The sequence below is a fragment of the Hoplias malabaricus genome, chromosome 13 (genome assembly GCF_029633855.1).
Source record: "Hoplias malabaricus isolate fHopMal1 chromosome 13, fHopMal1.hap1, whole genome shotgun sequence".
Classification (NCBI taxonomy): Eukaryota; Metazoa; Chordata; class Actinopteri; order Characiformes; family Erythrinidae; genus Hoplias; species Hoplias malabaricus.
In genome coordinates this window covers 24,086,387-24,110,009 of record NC_089812.1, presented here as the reverse complement: position 1 = coordinate 24,110,009, position 23,623 = coordinate 24,086,387, and the positions used below count along the sequence as shown (strand labels likewise).

Genomic DNA, 23,623 nt, shown 5'->3' with positions numbered 1-23,623 from the left:
TAGATTAATAATGCACTTCAATATAGTTATTTCTTATTGCTGTCACTCTATGCATCTCTGCAGTACCTTAATTTGAGGGTAAAGTGGACTCCAACCTATTAGTATCAGCTAAGATGCATGCTCTGAGTAAACGCTATGAGTGTGTGTATGACCTACATCCTGACATTCAAATTCTATAGAAACAAATGTAGGGGTGTGTGTGTGTGTGTGTGTGTGTGTGTGTGCGTGCATGCATGCAAGCTTTAGTTTGAGTGTACAAGTATGTGTTTATGTCTGACCTCTGATGCTATGTCCCAGCTGAGGCGTTGAGGGGGAGGAAGAGTGCGGTCCACATCACCTCTGCAGTTTCCGTCTGTGTCATAACCCAGCTGAAAAGCATCAGTAGCTAGAGTAAACTGAGAGAGAGAGAAGGATTTTAAAAAAAACAATATACTTAAATGTGGTGATCTTCTGAGTCCACAGAAAGCCCTAACTATTCTATACTAGCGTATACATAATAGCATCATGACATTAAGTAATGTGATTAAATATAGTTTCTTGATCCTGGACTAAACTGCAGAGCCTGTGGATGTTTGTACAGAGAAATATGCATTTGTGAGGTCTTCAGTCCAAAAAAATGTCAGTTATGTCACCTCCAGCATTCTCTTATTAGAGTTTCACTCACTGATGACAACCCTGGACATCCCTTGCTCAAACAGCATGAAAATTATTGTTCCAAATGACACGGTGGCTTACATCCATTTGTTTATGTCATTACAACCTCTCTGTTCTTAGCACAGAATGCAGCCTTTTAACAGAAATGTGGAGAAAGGGTTTGGCTTCTCTGAATCTACTCTGAATTTCCCTGAAAATGAGAAGACATGAGGAGCCACGGGTGACCAATGTGGTTTGTACATTTTGAAACTGAAACCAAGTTATGTTTTCATCTTGCTTTTTGCATGTAATTTTTATTACTGTAATTTTCTGAGCCTAATTAAGTAAATTCATTTGTGGTTCTGTCGATTGTTTCGTGTGCATGTTTGTGTTTGTTGTGCAATGAATCTTAAGACACCAGAAATACCACTGGGGTGATTTGGAGCAATATTTGTTGTCTTCACATCAACTAAATCATCATATAAAAAGGGGTACCGTCTCAGTCTCCCTTTTTTCCAGAAGTGTACAAAGTCCTGTGTCTTAATTAAATATCTGTGACCGGCTTTGTTCAAAATACAACAAGGATCACAGCAGCATTCTCCCCCTATCTAAACAGCCCTGTTCAGAGCAGCTGGTTTCAGCGCCTCTTCCTTTAAATGATAATGAGTCACTTGTTGTTCACCCCAACCCTAAGCACACAGCAGTGAGGAGTGTGGAGCAGGAGCTCTGGTTCTTAGTTGTTTTGTTTGTTCTTCATTTTTGTTTTCTCCATTTTTCCACAGTGTTCTAATATTTCCTTGCTTATTGTGTCTTTTTTTGCTCATTTTAACTTCATCTTAAGCTGTGTTTACAGAAAAATTACTGGGTGGTCTTGTTTCACATTGTGTGTGTTGGAGGCTCTAGATCTTCAAATTAATGTGCACATGTATTGAAAAAGTGATACTTTTTTCATAATAAATCTCCTCTTTAATGTGAAATGTGAATTTTTAATTAGAGGTTTAAGCATCAAAATATAAATGCAACAGTTTTTATGTGGAAATGGGAAATCTAATTAGAAGTTCTGTTTTTTACAAGAAGGTTATTATTACATGACCATTGTGTTATTGAATATGTCAGATGTTTTCAGTAAATTCAAGAAAAATAACTATTACATGTAAAAATATCTGTAAAAGCAAATAAAAATAGCTGCTAACTACCTCCAGTAGATACTTAGTAGCCCATTGTAATTATTGAATTCTAAGTCCTTGTTGCTAAAAACTTGCTGTTTATATTTGCCTTTGGCTGTGATGAAGTTTCCAAGCTACTTTTATAGAGGAAGACAACTTGTTTCTACTGCACTCACCACACACAATAAAATGATTAAGACACACACACACACACACACACACACACACACACACACACACACACACACACACACACACACACACACACACACGCACAAAAAATGCGCAAAAGCTTAACTTTATATAGTATTAAAAAGGGTCATGCAATATTTCCAGGTAAATTTTCTGTTGTGAAATGAGGCTGGACTTGACCCCCACATTACCACCCTGCTATAAATGTTTGTCAGATCAAAAAGGCCATCTGCCTTAGACAACCCTAATTAAAAAAAACATTAACATTTCTTTAAAATATTTCAAAGGCACATGCTTCACTCCTACCTTTACACACAATCCATAGGCCAAGCTGGATCCCACTACAATCATAAGGCACCTTACTCCCCATGTACATAAGTACATATCAATGGCCATTCAAGGCCATTTTACACTTGCTGTTACTCCTTTTTCTTCTCATTAATTATGTTTCTGTTTTTCACAGCCTCACAGCCTTTTACAATCTTTTGACTAAAACCTGGCTTCTCCCAGTCCCAGTAAATCACACCCCTTGAACATTATTATAAAATGATACAATTATTTTTTGAGGTTGCTGAGCGTGCATTATTTGTTATATCATTAACAATGGCTTTATTATTCATTCATTCATTATCTGTAACCGCTTATCCAATTTAGGGTCGCGGTGGGTCCAGAGCCTACCTGGAATCATTGGGCGCAAGGCAGGAATACACCCTGGAGGGGACACCAGTCCTTCACAAGGCAACACAGACACACACACATTTTCGGCTTTATTATTTTTTTAGCCAAATTTTACAAAAATAACAACCTCAGTGTCTTGTCCTTGCAGTGGCTTCATTTTGTTCCATATGATCTGTGTAGTTAGGTTTGTCTCTCCTTCCCATGTCAGTGTTTCTCTAGCCATGCCCCTTCTTGTCATGTCACTCTGATGTTCCTGTCCTAACCTTGCGCTTTCCTATCATGTGATACACATAGGTGTTCCTTATTTGTTAATGTTTATAAGCCATTTCCAGTCTATGTGGTGTTGGTTTTTGATGTCATATTGGGTCTCTATTGCTGGTCCTGTGGTTTTCTGCTCTCTAGGTGTTAGTCTTGGTTTCTTCTTAGTACTGTGTTTCTGTCTGTTGTCTTGACTGTGGTTTAAAGGTCTTGTGGTTCTGTTTTTGTTAGGGTTTGTACGTTATGTCTGTGCTTTAGTCTCTGTCTTGGATGTTGGTCTTTGTCTCTTGTGTTTTAAGTTCTTAGTAGTTGTGTTTCCCTCCAGCTTTGTCTTTATCTCTGTGTGTTGATGTGTTTCCATGTCTTTGTGTTTACCCATGTCTACACTGGTTCATGGCTGTTTTCTGTCTGTCCTTGTCCTGGTTTGTTCCCGAAAATTCCTGTTCAGTTTAATCTAGTTCTTCTGTCCTAGTTTGCTCGTTTTTGTTTTTATTAATAAAAGATTCTGTTTCGTGTATGTCCGCCTCCTCATCTTCCCTGCTCAACCATGATACTCAGGTCTTTGGTCTCACAGCTGCCCTGCCTGCTAATAAGGCAAACACTTAAAACTATCACTGACTCAGGCCTCTGCCTTTGGATCCGGCAGGTGCTTTGGTAATCAGAGTCGGGTTTTGTAAGAGCCTTTGTTCTTATAAGTGCATGTGTAATGTTTACCAGAGTTCTGCTGAACTACAGTGGGCTTTTTCCATGTCACTGAAGGTTTTTCATGCGTAGCACGAAAAAGCACAAAGGCCCACTCAGAGAGAACCAGCTTCATAATTTCATCATTAAACGAACTACCATTTAAACTTCAGTTAACTAAAACTGATCCATAGATCCAACTCTGAATCACAGTGAGTGTAGTTCAATCTCAAATACACACAATGGCCTTTTGACTTTTTTATATATGTGGAAAAAAATAATAAACAACAAACTTCTCACTTTCTGTTGTAAATTTTATCTGCAAAGTTAAGCCAAATCGTTTGATGATATCTTGCTATGATCTATATATTACATTGGAATTCATCCATGGATGCATCATGCAAATGATTTACCTTTGTCTAAAGCTCAACAGCATAAATATCAATTCTCAGCTCTTACTTAGTGACCTATATGCACCAACATCATTAGGGTCATTGTTAAGCTGGCTCCTTATAACTGTGTGAAGTTTTCTTAAAATCTAAAAATTGATCATGAGTTTCAGTTTGGCTCTGAGGCAAAAGCTGAGAAAGTAACTGTTTTAGTGCCCCATATTAATTTACATACACCAAGCTGCATCCTTTTTTGGTCATCAATCACTGAACATGCATTCAAAAATTGGTTTTAATCAGACAGTGTGTTCTGTTAATCTCAAAATTTCACTGCTATATAAATGAGATTATAAGTAGCATATGCAAAATAATATGTCTGGTTTCTAGTAAATTTAGTAAAAGTCATTTGTTTAGGTCTGTTCTGGTATTTGTCTGTATCATAGCGCCCCTTTGGGATGGACGGGCTTACGCTGTGTGTTAGAGTAGCTAATGGGATCTACCTGTTGAAAACTTTTCTTTATATCTCTACGAATTAGAGAAGCAGTATACGAAAGACAGACAGAAAGAAGGTTAGTAGCTGCAGTAGGCTCCAGCATGGAGCATGTTTTATACAGGGACTGAAAAGAGTAGCACACAAAAAGCTCAGATTCTCCCCACTGATCCACATTCACCCACTGCACTGGGCAGATGTTAACCAGACAAAGAGCACAAAGATTATATTCACTATTGATAAAATGTTCTCTTTTTATTCATTGCTTCGTGATAATCTTACCTCCCATAAATGAGCCACTGTAGGAGCATCAGCCCAAGAGTGTTCCGCATTCAGACCTGTTTTACCATTCTTAAAGATCACTACAGAGAAGGACTTATCAAACCACCTGAGAGAGAGAGAGAGAGAGAGAGGAAGAGAAAATCAAACACTAATTATCTGCCAATGGCACTACTGCAATAGTGCCTGGATTTTGTTTGCAAGAATAAAGGGTCAATGAGGGGATACATATCTGTGATCCATTAGCTTCAGCTGTAAGGCTTAATACGTCAAACACTATGTATTAATTCATATTAAATAAATGTGACTTCATCGGTTACACAAGAGTAGATTGAAAGGTGAGATAGCTGTGTTTGGGAAGGCATTAAAAGCAATTATATAAAATAAATCAGTTTTTCTGCACGTTACATCATTGTGTAATGCATAAAACCAACAAACCTTTAAAAAGTCTGTTATTTGTGAGTTGCCAAAGTCAGAAATCATAAGAAACAATAAGAATTATTACACAATGAGCATGGAGTAATAAGAACACTGAGTAAAAACTGAAAAAACAAGAACAGAGAACAAAGAGACCTGAGAGAAAATGACTAATTAAGACCCAGAACTATGTTATCTTTTGGAAAACACCCTTTGTTTCTGTGGAACAGTGGAATTCATAAGGAAATAAAGTTACAGTTTTAACACTGACTATCACATCTATAAATCTTGTTTTTGAAGGAAATATTTTTGTGCCTTTTCTGGAAACCTTTTCTTGCATCTCAACAATTGGCTTACAAGAGCAACCAGATTACTGTGATCATGCTGCTGGACTAAGCCCTGAATTTTAAGTTAGAAAGATGGCCATAAATAATTGGTGAATTGAAACCTGGATTTATTTTGGTGGACAGGATCCTATTAAAGCTGCCACATATTTTTGAAAATTTATAGAGAAATTTATATTTTGAAAAAATGGGCCAACTGAATTGCGTCACTACAGTGGGAAATCACAGCTGAACCTGCAGGTGCAACAACACCACTTTTGTCTGACCAAGTTTGCAAAATTAAATCCTTGGTTACAGAGATCCCTCCTGCTAATGGGGAGACAGATCTTTCTGGGAAATGATTAAAGTGGCCTCCTATGTTTTGCAATTCTTTTAAAAATCAAAATGCCAAAACAACTAGTGCTGCTGATCAATTAAAAAAAATAAAGTAATCGTTTACTTTGCTGCAATTAATCATGACTAATCATTGTCCCTTCTTAAGACTGAAACTTTTATTAATGAATGTGTTAAACTCCCCTTGCGTTAATATGTTCAATTTGATAAGACTAATAAAAATATTTAAAGTTTTTATTAAAATGTAAATTTGGATCCATAAATTCATCATGAAATGTTCATCATCATGAACATCATTACATATTTTAATGCTTAATATAATGAGAACAATGTAAGAAAAAAAAATTATATATATATATATATATATATACAAATTATACATAAAATAAAACAAAAATAGATATACAATCCTTGTGTGTATTTAGATTTGTAAATCTATTTTTAGATAGCTTTTTCAATATCACTTGTTTATATATTGTACCATGCACAAGTAAGAGACCACCCTTTGTTTATTTTATAACCAGTTAAGACAGTCACTTATTAGTGTTTCCTGTCCCCATCTTTACTTTATACTCATTATTGTTACATTCTCAGATTCTCAGATGGTGGGGCTCAGGTTTTTTCTTTCTCTCTCAGAGATGGAAGCCGTAAGTGCTGTTTATCTGATGAGGACAGTTTTTGTGATCAGCCAGGTCTCCCACGGATGTTAGGAGTTCTGATTTGTCTTTTTCATCTTCTCCTACTTTTAAACTCCATTGTTGAAACTATTGCAATTACTCTGTACTCTTGTGCAATGACAATACCTGATTTATTAAAATCTGATTAGTATTTATATAAAATGTATTAAATGTAATGATTGCTTTGGTGTAATTATATTAGATTCTCTTTAGAGCTGACAGACAGCTGTAAACCCAGGGTTACTGTGCTTCTTTTTCAATTTAAACCAGATTTCATAAGAGAAATTGCCTGTGTACTTTGTGTGTGTGTGTGTGTGTGTCTGACCTGTTATAGCATTTGCCATGCAGCAGAGATTTAGCATAGCGGTCCAGGTTGCCCTCAGGGTCCTCCCCCTTCATGCCCTGTTCCTCTTCATCCAGAGTCACAAAAAAGGCTGCCTTCTCGATGCAGTCTAGGGAGCGTTTATTCACTCCCGAGCTGAAATACTGCTTCCTCATTCTAGCCCAAGGGACTCTGCAGAGAACATTCATCCAAGTATTAATGACTCAGAAGTTTCAAGACATCTGTATAAAACTTTAAATCCAGGACAGACACTTTCAGCGACAGGGATAAAGCTTATGGGGAGGCAGTGTTTATTAACAATGCTATATGAACAACTGGACGACCCCTCACCCCTCACCACATTATACACTATGCTACATTATACAAACCGGATTCCAAAAAAGTTGGGACACTAAACAAATTGTGAATAAAAACTGAATGCAATGATGTGGAGATGGCAAATGTCAATATTTTATTCGTAATAGAACATAGATGACAGATCAAAAGTTTAATCTGAATAAATGTAACATTTTAAAGGAAAAATATGTTGATTCAAAATTTCCCAGTATCAACAAATCCCAAAAAAGTTGGGACAAGCAATAAGCAAGCAATAAGTGGCTGGAAAAAGGAAATTGAGCATATAACGAACAGCTGGAAGACCAATTAACACTAATTAGGTCAATTGACAACATGATTGGGTATAAAAAGAGCTTCTCAGAGTGTCAGTGTCTCTCTGAAGCCAAGACGGTAAGAGGATCACCAATTCCACCATAGTTGCGCAGAAAGATGCAGCAATACCAGAATGGTGTTACCCAGTGTAAAATAGCAAAGACTTTTAAGTTATCATCATCAACCGTGCATAACATCATCAAACGATTCAGAGAATCTGGAACAATTGCTGTGCGTAAGGGTCAAGGCCGTAAAACTCTACTGGATGTTCGTGATCTCCGGGCCCTTAAACGTCACTGCACCTCAAACAGGAATGCCACTGTCAAGGAAATAACAGAATGGGCTCAGGAATACTTCCAGAAAGCATTGTCAGTGAACACAATCCACCGTGCCATCCGCCGTTGCCATCTGAAAGTCTACAGTGCAAAGAGGAAGCCATTTCTAAGCAAGCTCCACAAACTCAGACGTTTGCACTGGGCCAGGGGTCTTTTAAAATGGAGTGTGGCAAAATGAAAGACTGTTCTGTGGTCAGATGAGTCACGATTTGAAGTCCTTTATGGAACACTGGGACGCCATGTCATCCGGACCAGAGAGGACAAGGATAACCCAAGCTGAGTGAGTACTTGTGGCATGGGCAGCTTGCATGTCTGGAAAGGCACAATTAATGCAGAGAACTATGTTCAGGTTCTAGAACAACATATGCTCCCATCTAGACATCATCTCTTTCAGGGAAGACCCTGCATTTTTCAACAAGATAATGCCAGACCACATTCTGCAGCAATCACAACATCATGGCTGCAGTCCAGATCTTTCAACTATAGAGAACATTTGGCATCATAAAGATCATAAAGAGCATCATAAAGAGGAAGGTGTGACAAAGAAGGCCCAAGACGATTGAACAGTTAGAGGCCTGTATTAGACATGAATGGGAGAGCCTTCCTATTTCTAAACTTGAGAAACTGGTCTCCTCTGTCCCCAGACGTCTGTTGAGTGTTGTAAGAAGAAGGGGGGATTTGTTGACGCCAAGAAATTTTGAAACAACATATTTTTCCCTTAAAACGATACATTCTCTCAGTTTAAACTTTTGATCTGTGATTTGTATTCTATTCTGAATAAAATATTAGATGTTGGCACCTCCACATCATTGCATTCAGTTTTTATTCACAATTTGTTTAGTGTCCCAACTTTTTTGGAATCCAGTTTGTACACTATACAAAAATTATATCTCTTGTAGTGAGAGAATTAAGTTACAAACTATATACTACATTATACACTATATAAAAATGATATTATACCTCACTTATACCTAGTGAAAGAATTAAGCTACAACAGTAGTGTAGAGACTTTCAGTGACAAGTACAAATAAACAGAGGAAAAGTAGAACAAGGGTTCCCTCTGGTGGAGAACATTTAGCACTGAGCACTGTTTTTGCTCAGAGAAGCTGCTGTGTGCTTAATGGCATATACTCCAGGTTTATCTACAGAAAGTCAAGTCTATTTAAACGGTTTCCGTGAGCTGTCTTTAATGTGGTTTATGGTGCTTTTTTTGGGGAAAACATAAAAACGCATAAAGATGAGTTACACTCAAAACCATCATTAACATTAACATGATTTAAAACACTAAATACTAAAATATTTACCGACAGTATTGACTCATTCCACAAAACGCAACATCCTAACACAATACAACAGAAACCAATTAGTTCAGTAACAAAACAGAAGATTACCTGGTGGCCTGGCAACTAGAGGTCCGACAAATCAGCCATTCAAAAAGCCTTGCATTAGTTTAGAGTATCACAGCGACTCAAACTAAATTTTCAGGTACAAATATTATGAAGTGTTTTTTTAATGAGTAAGCTATTATGGAGGATGTTTTGTATTGGCGCTAACATACACACACTAAACCCGTACTAATCATTTTCCCGTAAATACAGTAGCTGAGTGCATGTGTGTGGTGTTAGTAATGGCATGAGTCCCGGCCTGAACAATTGTCCAGCCATGTGCAGCAGTTACAATGTGGTGCCAAACAGCGTGTGTGCGCATGTAAGACCTGTTCCCAGCGGTCAGTGCCCCTAGTTTTTCTTCTCCAGGCTGAGGTGGGGAGGGGTCATCCAGTATTCTCTGGACCTGGTACTGGATCTCTCTGGGAGAGAGGAGGCGTCCAGCTCTGTATACCCACAGTCTGTAGAAGCGCCCTCTGTGGTAGACAGCTACAAACTCACTGTCCTGCCAGTGGAGTAGCACATCTGAAACACACACACATTTGTGCATTTGTACATACACACACACACACACATATATATATATATATATATATATATATATATATATATATATATATATATATATATATATATGTGCATGTATGTGTGTGTGTATATATATATATATATATTAGGGGTGGGACTTGATTAAAAAAATTATCGAATTAATTAGCCTTGTAATTAATTAATCGAAATTAATCACATTTCAATATTTAGTATGAGAAATAGTGATTTAAGTTTGGTTGATGAATGAATCAACGAACATAAGCTTAAATTCAAAATCTTGTTTATTTTCCCACCAGTCTACTACCAGTGAATTGGTCAGTTTGTCTGATGTGGACTTAGACATTTTGTTTCTGAATGTGAACCCCGACATGTGGTCGAGTGTTGACTGGCGACACTGTTTGCGTTACAGTAATCCCTCGCTACTTCGCGGTTCATCTTTCGCGGATTCACTACTTCGCGGGTTTTTTCAAGGGGGCTTTTTTATTACTTACGTGTATTAGACTAGGCCTGTAGGTGACAAAATATATCATTTACAAGTATTTCTTACGTACAGTACATGTACTGTTCATGTCTACATCCGAGTGAAATTTACTTACGCTAAATCACAGCTTAGGAATTATTCTATTAAAGAAACTGGTAGGATATCACATGTAGTTCCAGCTGAAAAACATTATAGAATGACTGTTTAATGCAAAGGGTGGGTTGTTAACAGTACAGGGAGGGTTTTAAAAGTCCAAATAAGCTATATAAAAAATATCTTTCCTCTACCTCTACTTTAAATTTGTTTTTCGCGGGTGGTCTTGAAACGCAATCCCCACGAAAAACGAGGGATCACTGTACTGTTAACCTTACTGACCTGTGCGCTAGCCCCAACATGTTTTGCGTTGAGGTGGTAACGAACGGTGGAAGTGCTCCTGTGATAACCAAACTCCTTCCTGCATAAAGTGCAAATAAGAACATATTTGTTTGTACTTCCATCTGGAAGTTTCTTGTTTTAAAATTTCTCATCCACCACCGTAGTTCGTCACATTGTGCGTCGTTATAATCTACATGCCTGGAACTCATGCACTGAGAACCTTTCCATGGTGCAAAGCGCGATTAAAATGCGTAAAATATTTTATTCGTTATTTTCCCCGTAATTAATTAATCGAAACTAACGCGTTAAAGTCCCACCCCTAATATATATATATGTGTGTGTGTGTGTCACTTGATTTAAAACACAATACACAAAAATATAAAAGACAAATATAAAGAAATTAACTTTATATAAACTTAAGGAAACAAATTTTTAAAACAAATTTTAACTAAAATAAAAAGTGTCTTTGTTAATATGTGTGTGTGTGTGTTGTTGTTGTTTTTTTTACCTGTCTCCTCTCCAGGAGCTCGTGTTGTGTTGAACATACGTTCACACTGAGCTGCACAAAGTGGAATAACAGTACCAGGTATACGGCTCTAGGAGAGAGAGAGAGAGAGAGAGAGAGAGAGAGAGAGAGAGAGAGAGAGAGAGAGAGAGAGACAGACAGACAGACAGACAGCCAAAGAGAATAGGAGATGTAATGGGCATCACAAGCTTCATCCAAGGGATGATACTGCAACACATATTCTCAAACTGACATATCATGTCACTGGAGCTCAGCATGCTCAGATGAAAAAAACATAATTGTCTTGATGTCCATTTTTAATTGATATAATATGATAAACAGTGCTTAATATGGCACTAACTCACAACCTAGAAAAGGCTTGTGTTGGTTTCAAACAGACTTTAAAGGCTGAGCAAAGAGTAAAGCTGTGGTAGTGTAAGGCATGAAGGAGAATATTTCTGTGTATAGTTCCACAATAATCCCACACCCTCACATCTCCAGGGTTCAAATGAGCAATGTCATGTTCAGACATGTTTGTCTTTACAGTTCCTGTGTGAGTTGATACTAATAACAGTGTAATAGCACACCGACTAACACAGTTACTCATGACTACATAGGACAGACATGCGTGTAAAATGTGTAAGGAGTATGTGAGAGACTTTGAGGATTGTAAATTGTGTGTGAGCAGTGTGTAACTAGTGTGTGTACTGCAGGACTGTAGTAGTGTATAAGTGCTTGAGGAGTATGTGTGTAAATTTGTGTAAGGAGTATGTGAAGAGAATGTACAGTGTGTAAATGTGTGTACACTGGACATACAGGTTTGAGCTCCTCACGGTTAACCTTGCGGCGATACAGCAGCAGGGCAGTGATGGTGTTTCCAGCTCGAGCCGCCTGATTGGTTGTCGGGGTCACATACAGGAAGTCCTACATATATACACAAACAAATAATGGGGGACAGAAAGACTGATGAAGCCACACTCTAGGTTAACACAGAGTCTTCATTTTTAATATTAAAGCTTTCACAGAGGGTAGTGTCATATTCTGTACAGCGGCGTCAGTTGGAACCAGAGGTCACAAATACAGGAAATATAACAAATAAAATATAATCTATGTCTTTGGAGTTTTTACAAGGAATCTTTATGATTGTCAACTCACTACATTAACCTTTTCACCATATAAATATTCTTAAAAATTTATTTTAAGCCAAAGGTTACTCTCAGAGAAAACATAAAACTCTGTCTCAGACATCAGGCTCTGTTTCAGACTGTTCCATGTCATAACTTTCTGTGTGGAGCTTCCAAAGCTTCAAAGCCTTTAGACGTCTGATTCCCTTATGAACCATATAACACAAAAAAAGACCCAATTCCACACTCACACACAGCACTGAAAGTGGCAAAGACAGAGAGAGGGAGAGAGAGAGAGAGAGAGAGAGAGAGAGAGAGAGAGACACAACACCGATAAGATGTTCAGAAAAAAAAAGCAGCTTTCTGAGCTAAACCTATAATATAATGATTAGGTTCAAGGTTGATCAACATATGCATAAAAGAGAGATAGATAAAAAATAATAAAAAGAGAGAACAAAAGAAAGGAAAGAGAAAAGAGGTGATACTGTTGATAAGAGTACCATTCCATAGTAGTTACTGTTGACCATGATGGGAGTCCGCCCCCTCAGGTAAATATACTCCTCCCACCAGTCGCTCACCTGCAGAACCAGAAGTGGTGGGGTGTGTAGGGGGGTAAGAGAGAGAGAGAGAGAGAGAGAGAGAGAGATTGGAGATAAACAGAATGAGGGTAGGGAAGTGTGAGTCTTTAGTCAGATGTAAGTAGGCAGTAACAGTATTATTACTTTAAGAATATACCTATTAACCTGCTTTACATAAAACTGTACTGAGAACACCTGTAAAACAACACCCGTTCATAGCACTGGAAGTAATTATTCTTGGTGTACTGTAAAGGTCCTGAAATTGTGATCACAAGACCTGAGAGTTGAATCATAAACACTATTCCTCAACTCAGTGCTACAGTACCAGAAATGACAACAAGAGTAAAAAGTGTAAAAAGCTGTAAAAGAGCATTTGTTTGAATACACACATAGTTGGTGGCCCACAGAGCTTTGAGCTTGAGGTATCGCTGAAGTCGATTACCCAGAGTTCTCTCAAAATCACCAGCCAATTGGTTCACACGCTTTAAATCCTCAGGACTCCGCAGAGGATGAACTGACTCTAGAAACTTAAAGAAAAACAAAACATAACAAGGCTGGTTCCTATTGCCACCACTGTGAAATAATTCAGACTCTACATTTCACAAGAACTGAGCATTTAACATCAAACTAACCTCAACTGCTTTGCTTACACCCTATAATTTTTAATTATTTTTTTAATAATGCTGTGTTTGTCTGTGTCTCTCTCTCTCTCTCTCTCTCTCTCTCTCTCTCTCTCTCATATATATATATATAGACACAGACGAATACATAAATATATATATTCTGCCTTTAGTCTGGTGAAATACTTTGTCCAGGTTATAATCTGTTTATAGCGCTTATAACAATATATGATATACTCGACAACTGTGAAGACTGAGGCATCCAGTTAGTATCACGCTAACGTGAGGGGTTTCATTACTCATACTGATATGTATCACATTTCACAGACCCTCTTATCCAGATAACAATGCTATAAATTTTAGTGGATAGAGGCATTGTGTAGTGCAGAGACTGTGTTATCCACTACACCATTCACCCACTAACTTGTCACTTGTTAGCTACATTAATCATTTAGCTGTTGTATAAAAGTTCAAAAATAAAAGCACTGTCTGCAATTGGGGTCAGCAGGGAAAACAGGTTATAGTTGTGTTGGAGGAATTCTTTCATTCATTCATTATCTGTAACCGCTTATCCAGTTCAGGGTCGCGGTTGGAGGAATTTAAATTCCTTATATTTACAATACAAACAAACATTCCACATAAATTACTCACTCTCTCCAGTGTGTCTCTAATCGCAGGAACCGGCAGGTGTGGTAAAGATGTCTGATAACTGTAGAGGAGTGGCTTTCTACTGGACAATAACCTGACCAGAGACTGACCAGGAGACAGAGAGAGAGAGAGAGAGAGAGAGAGAGAGAGAGAGAGAAATAATAAAAGACAAAGTATAAAGATTATTTTTAAAGGAAGACTCAAAGGCTCTTTCTGTACTGTGTGTTCATTATAAATGAATACAGGAAGAAACACTACATATAACTTCAAATGTGCTGGGGTGTGTGACATCACAAAAACAGGTAAAATATGCTGCATCTTAGTTTACATACTTGGACTGTACAAACTGGGAAATGAATAATATACTTTACCTCTTAAAAAAGGTTTTGACAATGTTTACATACTATGTCAGGTTCAAAATGGCCAGCAAAATGCATTCATCTATGACAGGGATTTTAAAGGGCCCATATTAAAGCCTTGTCTTCAGCTTTGTTTTATGATGAGTCATTGTAAGATTGACCAGTCCCAATAAATTATACCAAAGGACTAAGCTTATCTAACAGCTCTTTAATGAAGAATAGGCACTGACCACCCAGACTTTGGTGAGCGTTGAGATGCGTCCATGCTGCTCAAACATCCAGCGATGATAAGACAGCAGAACCTTCAGACAGAACCTCAAAGCCAAGATCAGAGAGAGCCACAGCAGAGTACTGAACACCAGAGCGGAGACCATCGTCTGGCCATGAGCACTCAGAGTCAGAGACAAACTGAGAGGGAGATAGAGAGAGAGAATGAAAATTCTAAGATTACCATCGCTGAGGTAAATGTTCAGTTTCTACAGACAAATAACTTAAAGGGACATATTATATTCATTTTTCAGAAGTTTACACTGTTCTCTTGGGTCTTTATGAAATATCTGTAGCATGCTTTGGTCAAAACACCACAAGGATCAAATACCACAGCACTTCTGAACTTCAGAATCTGTTTCACTATGAACTTCTGTTTACTCCAAACTCCAGAGAACCCAAGAGTGAGGCACGAGGAGCAGAAGATCTGGTTTTCAGTAGTTTTCGCTCAGCTCTCTTTATTCTTCATTCTCATGTTCTCAGCTTTTACTCAGAGCTGTGTTTATTTTTCTCTGTCTTTGCTTCTCACATAAACACAGGGTCAGTGCTGTGATTGGAAAGGCACAAATAATAAAGAGGAACAAGTTCTGAAGTGTCTGCACTTGTGCCAGATGTTTCACCATATCACAATGGCTCATTGTGTTTATGGGTTGATGGTCTCCGGAGGCAAAATTAATGTGCTTATATACTCAAAATGATTTTTTTTTCAAAATATGCCCCCTTTAAACAGCATTATATCATTCTTAGAAAAAGAAGGAGACAATAAAGCTAATCAGGCATTCTGAAGGACAGTTTTGCAGTCAGAAACAAAAGCCTAACGAAATCTGATTCTAATCTGTTTCAAGCCTCATTTGTAGATTCAAATCTGTCAAATCTCTGGTGGAGCTTCTTGCCTTCCCACATTCAGCATACTCACACCTGCGTCATTCCTGTGATAACCAAAATATGCAACTCTTGTGAAAAAGGTACGATTTACGAAACAAACCTGATTTGGCCTGCAGTAGAAATAAAGCCATAAACTGTGTCTGAGCATGAATGTATATGAATATTCAGTTTGTCTTGTCTGGCCATTATCTGATAGATTAAACGCCGTAAAAAATAAATTCAAACTTGGAGAATGGTTGTGCGAGCTGAGCTCCAGGTGAAACAGTTTGTTACCTGAGGGGCAGGTGCTCCTGGATCTTAGCGATCAGCCCCATCGAGGGGTCCGACTGTGTGTACAAGGTGGCAAGGATCACTATGACAACAAAGAGCCAGGAGGAGGGGCTTGCAGGATACACACCCTTGAGAACACCGTTCTGTCCACAGAGACAAACAGAGGTAAAATTCACCACAGAATTGCTTTGGGGAAGGTAAATGCACAGTTTGCCTGTTCATCCCAGATGTAGCTTCTTTAGTTTAAACCAGGAGCTCTGAGGCTAACTCTCCTAACAAACACTGGACGCCAATGATCACCAGATAGCTGCATTATACTGATACCTAGTTGCCTGGATGTGTCAGAGATTTTAAACATGTTCCCAAATGCTGGGGCTCACTCTCAGTCGGGGACTACACAAATATTAAAATCTTCATTTCAGCTCAATAACCATATATATTTTTTGTAGTGATAATGACTTTTACTTCTGTAGCCCTTGTTTTATTTTGGTTTTATTTCTGTATACTTCTGAATTTGCATTTATGTACCACCTTAAACAATGTTTACTATGCCTGTGTTTCGTATCTTTTTTTTCACTCTCTCTCTCTGCATGTTTGCCCCTCCCCCGCCACCTTACAGTATTCAGCTTGATTTTAAATAATGTTTAAATTAAACAATAAATAGTAGGTGTACAAAATATTAAAAGCGTTTTTATTTATTATTATTATTATTAATATTATTTAGTGTAATGTATAATTGCAATACAAAACTCAAACATTCACGCACTGTGTGTCATTTTATTGTAACTGTCGATATCAATTTGTTCTGTTCTTGGGGATAATATTGTTTCCAAAGCATGCGTGAGTTTAGGTTTAGACGATTTAAAGACTTCATGATTTCAGTGTCTGCGTTCAAGAAAACAGAGTATTAATACTTCATTTTTAAAGTTATTTTATGGTGAATAAAAATACAACTGTCATTTTGAATATTACACAAAACTATTCTACTAATTAATTAACAAATATATAAATTATAAAGCAGAATGTTAGAACACTGAATTATAATTACCCATTAGAAAATATGATTTAAAACACTTATACACCTAATAACAGCAGAAAGCCTGTACTTTCAATGAAAATGGTCATCACAGGTCTTGCCTGGAACCAGTCACAATGTTCGATCACACGAGTGTGATCAGTGCCTCCCAAGGGATAAACTTTTTGGCAAAACTGAGACTTAATTATGAAATGGCCCCATTCATCGTCCTCAGACACAGAGACCAAACTGACCTTCATCCTGCTGATGCGTTTCTTCCAGCAGCGGAGTCCAGAGCGGTAGATCTGCCCCAGGGCCTGACGGGAGAGCTGCAGATCAAATCCCTCTGGAGTGATGGTGAACTGAAACGCCACGGCTTGGTGAGCCTCCGCCATCTTAGGAAACACAACCGAACACTCACCTAAAGCAGGAGAACACACATTTAATACTTCAACTCAGCTTTTTGACGCTCTGCTTCAGTATAAAAGAGAATTTGTTCTTCATCTCCCTCTCCCTGTCTCTTCAAATATTTCTTAAAAGCTTTGAGTGTTGACATCCCCAGAAGTGATAAAATGCTTGGCCTTCAGCAAAATTCTTAAAGTAGGATTAATGCAAAGAGTAAGTGCAAGATATAAAAACATGTCCAATTCAATTTTATTTCTTGCACCTATGGGTGGCACAGTGGCGCAGCAGGTAGTGTCACAGTCACAAACCTGCAGGGAACTGGTTTGAGTCCCTCTGTGAGGTGTTTGGTGTGTTGTCCCCATGTCCGGGTGGGTTTCCTCCCACGGTCCAAAAACACACGTTGGTAGGTGGATTGGCGAGTCAAAAGTGTCCATAGCTGTGGGTGTGTGAGTGAATGTGTGAGTGTGTGTGGCGCTATGAAGGACTGGCGCCCCCTCCAGGGTGTATTCCCGACTTGCGCCCAGTGATTCGGGGTAGGCTCCGAACCCATCGCGCGACATTGAACTGGATAAGGACTTGCAGACAATGAATGAACAAATGAATGTTGCACCTCCAGCGCCTGCAGGAGGCACGGCATGAATTTTAGGGACATCTGCATTCAAACATACAGCTTCTCTGGGTAAATTATGGAAAAGTTGTGGGCTGCTGTACATGTGTGAAAAGGGCTAGACAGATGGCCCAGCGAGTGAAAAATAAATAAAGGCACATTTGTCTCAGTCTACACTAACATTAATAGGAAACTGTATTCAAACACGAAAGGCCTCATTTGAATAAAGTAAGAGATAGTGGGTTACAACATTCGGTCAATAAAACACAGACACAGAAGGAATGAATATACTGGCTGTTCTTGTCTCTACAGGTGATATCTCAATCAAAATTTTAATCTCTGGGTAAAACATAGTTTAAATAGAATCTATTGAACTTCCCCTGAGCCAAAGTTGCCACAGTAACATGGAGTGTTTCTACTGGACAGGAGCCAATCTTACAGCATATATGTGATCCTGCATTTTTGTTATTATTTCACATCCACGTTTACACCTCAGACACAGTGCAGCAAGACGAAGGCTCTCTTTATACACATCCAAAAAACAGGGAGGGCGAGAGTGAGAGAGACAAAAAAGAGGTGGGAGAGGGACTGCAGATGCAGAATGAGAGAAGCAGAGTGTTAACGTTTGTGATTTCAGCCCCTTCTCTTTCACTAACAGAGCGTACACACCTCGGTCTGCACTGTCCCACGAACACACAGAGGAATGAGAAGAAAAAAGGAACATGTAAATAGAGAGAGAGAAGCACAGGGAGTGTACACTCCCTCACACAATCTCACACACACACACTGCTCATTCACACATTCACTAGGGCTGCACTTGTGGCTCCTAGCAGGTCATCGGTTTATGTTTTTTTTTTATTTCATCATGGATTGAACTTGGCCAAATTCTTCACGCAGAAAAACAGCCATCTCCAATTCCACCCTGTTAGCGTTTGGCTGAACTCCTCCATCACACACAACTCCACCAAAACTGGTTGATGGAGGAAAAACACATGCTTCTGCTGAGACACATGATGTCAACCATGTGCCATTGGAGAGCGGTGACATCCCAGGTCTGTCACATCAGCTGACAGATGTCTGCTCTTGCTAACATCATGTCATGTGATGAGGTAAGAGAACAAAGGCATTAATGCTCTCTTAGGCTAAGGCATCACTGGGGATCAAACCAGCAATCTCCCAAAGACAAGGACAATGCTTAAATGCCAGTTTAGTGTAGCACAGGTGTTCCTGCTCTAATGCTAGCCAATTTGGCAACGGAACTGGGCAGTTAGCTTTCTCCTCCAAGCATGCTGAGTTCCAAGCATAACCTCATTGGATCTCAGCACTGGAGTTTGTAATGAAGAGCTTGCGCTAAAGTTCATCCTCTCAGCTTGGTAGTATCGTACGTTTGGGAGAGATTCAATTAGCATATGGCATTGGAAAGAAATAAAAGAGTTCTTCTTCGTCGTTCTATTAATTTCTATTTATATCAGTCAGAAATGAAGCCTGGTTTCAGATCAGTCCCATCTCTTATTAATATTACACATTCCAAAAAGCTATGAAAAGATTTTAAAGGGTAACCCACATGCACAAACCTACACAAAAAGATTTAATTCCTCATCTCTTGCCAGATGAGATGCACTTGTGGGCATCTTCAGACTTGTAGAGCATTTAGGTCTTTCTCACAAGTGCAAACAGATTCCAACAAAACAGCCACTGCCCCTGAGTTACAAGTCAGAAAACAAGGCGGAGTTTCTGAACTGCTAAACTGCCTCGGTCTCTTCGTCTCCTTGAACTGTGAATAAAGCAATAGCTTTTAAACATCAGCATGTTCTGGCACATACTATAGTTTTATATCTAACATTTCTACTTGATTATTTTAGAGCAATGACAATCAAATCATAAGCTCAACCCTCAGAGATCCACAATGAAAATAAATACTTGTGCTGAACTTACTCATAAAAAGATCCATGAAAATTCTCAATACATGATTATATGTTTTATCTATTCTGTTCAATGCACATGTGAAATATGATGGATACCAACACACTTATGGACAGCTACACTTTGCAGTAGAAATGAGAGTACATGCTGATTTGAATAGGGTATCTGTAAAAGTGTTCTTGTTTTTACTTAAATGGATATTAATACACAGATTTGAAAGTGAACTAATAAACAATACATGTTTGGGGTGAGTTTTCAGGGGGTGAGTTAGTGAGTAGCTGTGTAAAATTAACTATGCCCAAGTTTTGATTTCTTAAATTTCACCCTTAATTACGTAACGAGGTAGTTTTGCTGCGGTAACACTTCCTACTGAAACATTACTGAGGGAATACAATTCTGCTGCTCCAACGCCCGCGGCCGCATTGCAGATCATTCTGTCTCCGCCTGACTTTAATTTATTTAATGTTAATTATTAATTAATGTTATTATTACAGTGTCGTGGTTATTTGTATGCAATTATTTTGGTTTTTCTATATTAATCTATAACAAATAATAGCGCCACAAGTGTTGAATTCCGGGTATTACAATCACAATCTATGTGTGGCTTCATATTACTTCCACGGTCTCCAACAAAGACAGCAGCAGCACGTTTTTAATCTCAATATAAATTCTCATCCTCTGCACTTTTACTAAATGTTCTCCGAGATATCCTGCTTTGTTGAATACCATCCTGGACCTTTTAAAAAACGTTAGCAATGAATTCTTAATGTGTCCACCAAGCTGTCACTGAGATGATACTTTAAACATTTTTCAAAAAAGTCCCATATTAACAGGTTATTGTCTGGATTTTCGCATCTCTTAACGTAATTTAGGTTATTTAACTCTTAATATATAGGATTATTGACTATTTGGACGCATATATATCCATCTTCGGTCTGATTTTATCGAAATATATTCAAAAACCACGAACCAATAACTTCCAACGGTCAAACTCTGACGCTAATCACGAGTTGAATGGGAAACACCGTAATGTTACCGCGCTGAATTTGCTAACTGTTAAAATGTTAGTCGGTGTTCCCTGCTCCTAAGTTACTTTTCGTTTTTTATTAAACTCTTTCGAGCGTATTTAATCTTAATATTTTGTACCTTTACATCATTTTTATCCTGTTCCAGATTTTCAAGCTTAAGTGAACGTGAAGTTAACACTTCCCCAGCTCATGTTTCCTTTCAGTTTCTCCAAAGTCAAAAAAGCGCAAAACAAACCCAAAACCGCCCTTCAACATGAAACAAAATCGTGAGACATTTGTTATCTATTAAATGCAAACGGCTCACCAGCGCAGTGCTGCGAATCCAGAAGTTTCTAAGTATCTTGAAGCCGAAGCAGACACACACCCACTCCGTGTTTACATACACTCACTACACACACCCAGACTACACACACCGCCTTCGTTTGAAAACGTCACTCGCACGTGCATTCCTAGATTTTTTCACATGACAAATACACGTGGCCGAAAAGTTTGTAGGGAACAGATTCCCATTCTTTCCGTTTCCGTTTGCTTTTCTGGAAAGGTTTCATCTTAGATAATGGAACCTTCCCCGGGGGGGTCTGATTTCATTCAGCCACAAAAATTATCTCACCTACTCATACTGCACGATTAGCTCTGGAAAAAAACACCACTCCAGCTTATTCCAAAGATAATGGATGGTGGTGCTCCATCAATCCACAGAAAACAGATCCACTGCTCCACAGTGCACTACTCTGGGCTTTAAAACCCTGTAGACAGAACTTGGCACTGTGGACATAAAGCTCATGTGGAAAAAATGTGGGGTGTCTCATTCCACTGCGTGATTTTCTGTGGAGTTGTGTGCACACAGCTGAACTGAATTGTCTGAAATATTTATTTGTTTGTTTGTTGTGTTTTACAGATAGTGTACCTTAAAGTAGCTGAATTCACCGATTGGGTGTCTGGAAGTGTAGTGTACACATGTAAGAACCTAATACATGTACTTAAAAACATGTAAATATATACAGCTTTCATTGTACACATACAACATACAATTTAATACATATTTAATCCCTCTGTGCGAGTGAACACATAAACACTCTTTTTCGCTTTTCCACTGCACACTCCCTACTCAAACTCGACTCTGCGCTTTTGCCACTAGACAAATCTGGTACTTGGTTCATGGAAGTAGTTATGTTTTAGTGCCTGTTCACTCCTGGTTTAAAACATGAAGAGCAGGGACTAAATGAGACATGTAAACCTTGCAGAGCGATACAATGCCTCCACAGTGTAGGCTGAGAGCAGGGAATCCAATAAGTAAAAACATCATCACTGTTGGAATAAAATCCTCAGAAGAAAAGCTAACAGTTTTGATTGGTTTATTGTTCTTTATTTATCACAGGCAATAATAATAGTGCACTTTTTATTTGAATTATAATACAGACATTTTCCTCATCACGTTTTTCTTTTTTTCTTCTATTCCCCCAATTTAATGACTTTCATCCTCATTTGAAAAACATTGTTTTCTACTGTGCGTGGGGGGATGTGAGGACAGAGAGAGAGAGACAGAGAGAGAGAGAGCGAGAGAGAGAGAGTACAGATTTACAATCTTATCTGGTATAATCAATAATGATGACGATAATCAATAATAAGTATAGCATGGATAAAGAATGAAGACATGAGTAATGTTTACTGCTTTACAGTGAACAGAGAGTGGGTAGATGAGCGTAAATGCAGGGGGTTACAATGCAAGAAAATGGAGAGAGATCAAATATAATAAAAGGTGAAAGAGAGTACATTGAGGTATATAAATTGTAAGAAAAGGGGCAGGGCTTTAGGATACATTTTAGGGGATGTGATGTATGTGTATGTGTGTTTGGACAAAAATGCAATTTAGTGCTTGATAGCGCGTGGTAGGGGGCACAAAAGGGCCGAGCACACACAGAATGTGGGACATTCAAAGCTGAGGACAGAAGGCAAGTGTAATGAACAGAGTGACAGTGTGTACAATTGTCCTCTCTAGGCTCCACACTAAAACACTTGTGTAGCAACTGTTGACAAGCTTTACAGATCACTGGCAAAACCCCATTCAACCAAAGAGAAACTGTAGTCACACCATAATGTAAACTGCTACACTGCCAAGATGGACACGGCCAGTGCTGGGCACTTAGGAAATGTAATCTGTGATTGAAATACAAAATACAGGTCTGAGGATCTAATCTGTTAGGTTATTTTAGGACACGACAGTCCTACATTATTTCACATCGTTGTCCTGGAACTTCATGCCAAAACTTTGATTACAATGTAGAAAAAAATTAGGCTAAGCAAAAATATTGTGTCTCACCACCACTTCCAACCGTCTTTAACTATCACGGAGAGAAAATACTGTTTTACTCACAAATACACCACTGCATAAAAGTAGTGAGTTATGAAAGGTGCTACAATTTCTGACTGATGTTGACTTTCAATTTCTTTGACATTGAGGTGTGATCTAATGTGATTATTTCCAGAATAACTATTTTATTTAGTTTTATTTAGTTACGTAACTAGTTAACTCCACTCAACAATGGGTGTAGCTAGACGTCACAGACTGGACATTTTTAGAGAAACAAAACATGAGCTCAAATAAACAAACATTCATCACTGCCACTCTCCCAAATTGTTAACAAACATTCAAAGAGCATACATTACTCAGCACTGCCCTCTATAGATTTTACAACAGCAGGCTAAAGTTAAACAATTGGTTGATCTACTAAGGCC

At 38.4% G+C, this 23,623-nt stretch overlaps 1 protein-coding gene across 4 annotated transcripts in view; it reads right to left on the bottom strand.

Moving 5' to 3' along the window:
• cpt1a2b (carnitine palmitoyltransferase 1A2b) overlaps nucleotides 1-21,307 on the bottom strand; it is a 52,278-nt gene extending 30,971 nt beyond the window's left edge. For 2 of the 4 annotated variants that reach the window (XM_066643106.1, XM_066643109.1), the window contains exons 1-13: nucleotides 21,192-21,307; nucleotides 17,179-17,345; nucleotides 15,913-16,052; nucleotides 14,718-14,895; nucleotides 14,132-14,233; nucleotides 13,250-13,387; nucleotides 12,783-12,860; nucleotides 11,975-12,082; nucleotides 11,162-11,249; nucleotides 9,578-9,773; nucleotides 6,863-7,051; nucleotides 4,770-4,875; nucleotides 279-395 (exon numbers count right to left, since the gene is read on the bottom strand). In XM_066643106.1, the coding sequence (XP_066499203.1) occupies nucleotides 279-395; nucleotides 4,770-4,875; nucleotides 6,863-7,051; nucleotides 9,578-9,773; nucleotides 11,162-11,249; nucleotides 11,975-12,082; nucleotides 12,783-12,860; nucleotides 13,250-13,387; nucleotides 14,132-14,233; nucleotides 14,718-14,895; nucleotides 15,913-16,052; nucleotides 17,179-17,319 (1,581 nt within the window). In that variant the 5' untranslated portion in view covers nucleotides 17,320-17,345; nucleotides 21,192-21,307. The remainder of the gene's footprint in view (nucleotides 1-278; nucleotides 396-4,769; nucleotides 4,876-6,862; nucleotides 7,052-9,577; nucleotides 9,774-11,161; nucleotides 11,250-11,974; nucleotides 12,083-12,782; nucleotides 12,861-13,249; nucleotides 13,388-14,131; nucleotides 14,234-14,717; nucleotides 14,896-15,912; nucleotides 16,053-17,178; nucleotides 17,346-21,191) is intronic. The other 2 variants (XM_066643108.1, XM_066643107.1) reach the window with 2 other exon arrangements.
• Nucleotides 21,308-23,623: the final 2,316 nt, after the last annotated feature.